The following is a 5000-nucleotide window of genomic DNA, read 5'->3' as shown; positions in this document are numbered from 1 at the left end:
GTTGGAATGTAGTTCTCTTATATTGTGCTCTGTGGTCACCTTGACTGAGATGAGGTGTGTCGTAGACTTCTTTTGAATTGAATCATACATTTGTATTATCCCTGCCTGATGTGTGAGACTCTTTGCAAGTGTGTCTTTGTAAGTGTGTGTGCATTTGTGTCTGTTTTGCGCCGTGTGTGTGTGTGTGTGTGTGTGTGTGTGTGTGTGTGTGTGTGTGTGTGTGTGTGTGTGTGTGTGTGTGTGTGTGTGTGTGTGTGTGTGTGTGTGTGTGTGTGTGTGTGTGTGTCTGCATGTCTGCGCCTCTGCGTGCGTGCGTGCGTGCTTGTGTGTGTGTGTGCTGCGTGCGTGCGCCCGTGCTCACGTACACAGAGACTCTCAGGAGAGTGATTTTTTGAGCAGCTGGATATTTTCCATTGTGTCACAAATCACAAATCAGAGTCACAGTACCCCCTCTCAGCAGCTCACAAAGGCTTGGGAAATATCAGACAGAAACAACATAAAAAACACCATTTCTCAACAAGAACTTGATATTGGAAAATATCAGAGACAGAGAGAGTAGATGGAAGATGGAAGAAACACTGTTCTCAACAAGAACATCACATCTTTTATTTTCGTACCCAGCACACATGCTGACAAGTAGAATCACACATAATACTTGTATACAGTACACAGATAAAGAGGAAACATTTCAACACAGTGTTATTTTATAGCAAATACTTTTGATCAAAAAAAGGAAAAATATTTTTCCTGTCTATAACTGGCAGTGGCATATCAGGCATTTCAAATGTACTATCAAAGAAAACATGTCAATATTGCAGTATTCTATTGTTATGTCTCTGTCAACTCAACTATATTTTGCTAATGCTTATTGTAGAGCGCCTGTCTTGTACATATGAGTGCTCTGAAACTGACGGAGGTTTTGACAGTGACAGCTGATGTTTACTTTATTGCTGTTCTCTGTTCTTGTTCTCTCTCCTCTGTCCTTTGCTGTGTGTTCCTTGTCCTCTGTCCCCCTGTCTTCTGTTCCTGGTTCTCATTCCCCTGTTTTCGTTCTTCTGTCTTTTGTCCGCTCTCTTCTGTTCCCTGTTTTCTGTCCTCATACTTGTTCCCCTGTTCCTCTTTCCCATATCCTCTGCCCTCTGTCCTCTCTCCTCTGTTCCTCTGTTTCTTATCCTCTCTCATCTGATTCTCTGTTCCTCTATCCCCTGTTCTCTCTCCTCTGTCCTCTGTTTTCTGTTCTCATTCTCCTGTTCTCTGTTCCTCTGTCCTTGTGTCTTTGTCCTCTCTCCAGTCTCCTGCTGAGTTCTGTGAGAAGATCCTGGCAGGGGATGAGGTGGTGCAGGTGAACGACCAGATCGTGGTGAGTAGCCATTACCATCAGGTTCAAAGGCCACCCTTTCTTTTTCAAAAGTGTTGCTTAAATACAGAGGTGGAACGTAACTAAGTATTTTTACTTCGTTACCGTACTTAAGAAGTTTTTTTTTCTGGAATTTGTACTTACTTGAGTAAAAATGAAAATGCAGACTTTTACTTTTACTCAATTACATTTTTTGACAATTACGTGTACTTTCTACTCCTTACATTTCTAGAAGAAGACTTAGTTAGGCCTACTAGTTACATTTATCCTAGGTTTTCCTGTTGGGTTTCATGGATATTTGAGTAGCCTCAGTTGCGGGCAAGGAGGTGGTACCAAGCCCCTCTTTCAAACTGACACCCAGACAGAAAAGATATTTTAAAAAACATTAACAGGACTCCACAGTCATGTTCAAATAGAACCGAAAACCGTTGCAGAAACGTTTTCCTATTGGATCAAGTAGGAAGACATACTTGTACTTTTGTACTCAAAAAGTACATTTGAAAGTTAGTACTTTTGACTTTTACTTAAGTACATTTTTGGTGTACAACTTTTACTTTCATTTGAGTAATTTTTTTGCAGGGTACTTCAACTTTTACTTAAGTACACAACTTCAGTACTTCTTCCACCTCTGCTTAAATACAAGTGATTTTAGTTCGACTGCAAAAAATATATACAGGTATATACTGTAGGAAGCACCAGAAATATGCGTTTAGCAGTTTAGCTCAGTAGCCTACCATGTAATATCATATTGAGGTCTTATCTTGGTAAGGAGTTGGGATTAGGTCTACAATTATTGGTCTATTAATTATATTATTTGTTTATTCATCACAAATCCGTCATTTCGGTCCAAAAGTTTATTGAAGTTTATTGGTACTGCTGCTGCACCAGAGACTGAGCTACACCAGACTGCTGCTGCACCAGTTCATCGTGTTGTATTGGTTTTGTGTGGATCTAACAGAATCTGCTTTAGGAATGCATGGTAATGTAGTGTAGAACTGGAGTGGAATTGGTTCAGAACTGAATAATCCAAAAAGGTGTTATTGTTTCAAAATGTTAAAACTGACTTGTCTATTATAAGTTGAGGTCAACTGAGGTTGTGCAGTCCAGACTTAGTCTTGAACTTGTGACCCTATACAGCATCTCTGCTATGGCAAACAGGCGTGCTATTAAGACGCCTAAAAGCCTGCTGATTAGCTGAGTCACTGATGTATGTGGCATTTTAAAGGATAACTTCAGCCAATTTCGACATGCAGTTGTAATGCTCACACTGCCCTGGACTTGTAAGAACCTGAGAGTATTTTTTTTTCTTCTTCAGCCTTTTTCCGAGATTCTGGTCATTGTAATGGGGGCAGAGTTTGTTTACATTAAAAAAAACAACATCTTGATTTATTCCCAATGACATCCAAAAGGTTATGCAACATCAGCAAACAACCGAAAAATGCAGCATCACCGGGTACTGACAAGTCAATGGTAGCATGAGCAATACAACAGCATATTGAAATTGGCAGAAGTGTTCCTTTAATGTGCCAGGACAGGACAGGCCATGATGGAGGATTTATCAAGTCCTCATGCAGAGTAGTGCAAGTGGGGTCCGGCCTGTTACATCAGCACAAGGAACCGTAGCCTCCTACTGCGGATGAGTCCCATCAACGAGCCTATTCACTCTTCGCTGAAAACATTCAACTACATCATAACAATACTATGCCAATGCAAAGAGTCTAACGAGATAACCGACGAAGTCTTGGTCATTACCATTTTGGTGACAATAAGGTTATAACAGAAGCTCGTCATTAAGGGATTACAACTGAGGATTGTTTGCGTGGCTCAGCTGTTGTCATGTAGGTTTATGTTTACAAATTTAGGTAACACTTTATAATAATGTTCCTTAGTAAAGACTCAGTAAATAATTAACTAATGATGAATAAAACATTAACAAATGTTTTTATTATTAACTAAGCTTTATTAATGCTTTATAAAATATCTACAAATGATATATTCAAGATTTTACACACCTTATAACAGACTATTTTATTCATTTACAAGCAACTTGTAAATGTTTTATAAATATGAAATATTAACACAACATTTCCTAGTCATTTACAAGCATTTGTATACATTTCCTAATCATTTACAAACGTTTGTTAATGTTTTGTTCATCAATAGTTAATTATTTATTAAGTCTTTATAATGCTTTTTTGCATCCATTATTCTAAAGTGTTACCCAAATTTAGAGTGGAGAAAAAGCTGTTGTTTATTACCTTTGAAACATTAATGTAAGGCAATTCTATGTATGTCCATAGTTTACTGTAGAGAAATCCCTTGATGGTTGCTACACCAGGATGCTGCGTGCAGTGCTTAACATCAGCGATAGTGCACATGTAACCAACGAAATTCTGTACGAGGGAATACCAAGGGTGAGCGAGAAAATTGCTGTAAGGAGAATGAGACTTGCAGGACACTGCCAAAGGCACCATGAACTGCCAGCCAGCAAACTGGTGCTGTGGGAACCGTTGCATGGGTCCTGGTCAAGACAACGCCCCACACTAACTTAAGTGGACATACTTAAGAAGGACGCCGGAGCCCAGAGTACCAGAGAATTCTACGTTTGTCCGCAGTTTACTGTAGAGAAATCCCTTGATGGGTGCTACACCAGGATGCTGCGTGCAGTGCTTAACATCAGCGATAGTGCACATGTAACCAACGAAATTCTGTACGAGGGAATACCAAGGGTGAGCGAGAAAATTGCTGTAAGGAGAATGAGACTTGCAGGACACTGCCAAAGGCACCAAGAACTGCCAGCCAGCAAACTGGTGCTGTGGGAACCGTTGCATGGGTGCCGGTCAAGAGGACGCCCCACACTAACTTATGTGGACATACTTAAGAAGGACGCAGGAACCCAGAGTACCAGTGAATTGAAAAGATGTATGGAGAATCGGGATGATTGGAAGCAACGATGAGGCTCGTCTGAGGACGACCTAGAGAGGGTGAAAATCCTCCAGGCTTAGGCCTGTCTCTTCATCTCACAGAAAAAGATGCATTCTGTGCTCTGGGTCCTCTTTGTTCCGTAGGGTTCTGTTCAGAGTAGTATAAAGTAGGCTAAAAGTAGAAGTACTATTAAGGTGTGGATAGATCAAGTGCGACATGAGCGAATCCAGCGACAGAAGTAATTGTATTGAGTCGCAGGAGACAGAAGACACAAAAGCGATGCGGGCGACTAGAGGCGATTCACGCGATTAGAGAGACAGTTTGTAGTTGGACTTGAGTGAATGTTATGCAAATGAGCTATAATGCGCTTTGGCGACAGCCGCCGCAGCCAATGAGGATGTTGGAATGCTTGCATTCTGTTTTTAACGGATATACTCTGTCGCTTCTATCGCTAGTATCGCTCTTGCTGCACAGTCCAGCAATTCTCTGCCGCTTGATCTTGTCGCTGCCTGTGTATTCGCCCGGTTACAGATGTAATTGAAAAACTATATTGATATTACATAGTTGAAAAAACGTGTAATATGATAGTTATAGTGATGTTATTACACACTGTTGAGTGTGTTGTATGTTCTGAGTGCTCTGTATTCTGTGTTCTAAGGTGGGCTGGAGCAGAAAGAACCTGGTGAAGAAGCTTCAGGAGAACCCCAATGGAGTGACT

General features: G+C 40.8%; 1 protein-coding gene across 1 annotated transcript in view; it reads left to right on the top strand.

The window, feature by feature from the left end:
* The window catches only part of cnksr1 (connector enhancer of kinase suppressor of Ras 1), a 108703-nt gene that overhangs the window by 64624 nt on the left and 39079 nt on the right, over positions 1-5000 (top strand). Inside the window, exons 8-9 of the mRNA XM_063184006.1 lie at positions 1292-1360; positions 4941-5000. The exon at positions 4941-5000 is cut by the window's right edge and continues 66 nt beyond it. Coding sequence (XP_063040076.1) covers positions 1292-1360; positions 4941-5000 — 129 coding nt within the window. The remainder of the gene's footprint in view (positions 1-1291; positions 1361-4940) is intronic.

Source organism: Engraulis encrasicolus, chromosome 19 (assembly GCF_034702125.1).
Source record: "Engraulis encrasicolus isolate BLACKSEA-1 chromosome 19, IST_EnEncr_1.0, whole genome shotgun sequence".
Taxonomy (NCBI): Eukaryota; Metazoa; Chordata; class Actinopteri; order Clupeiformes; family Engraulidae; genus Engraulis; species Engraulis encrasicolus.
The sequence above is the reverse complement of the archived record's forward strand: the minus strand, read 5'-3'. Positions and strand labels throughout refer to the sequence as shown.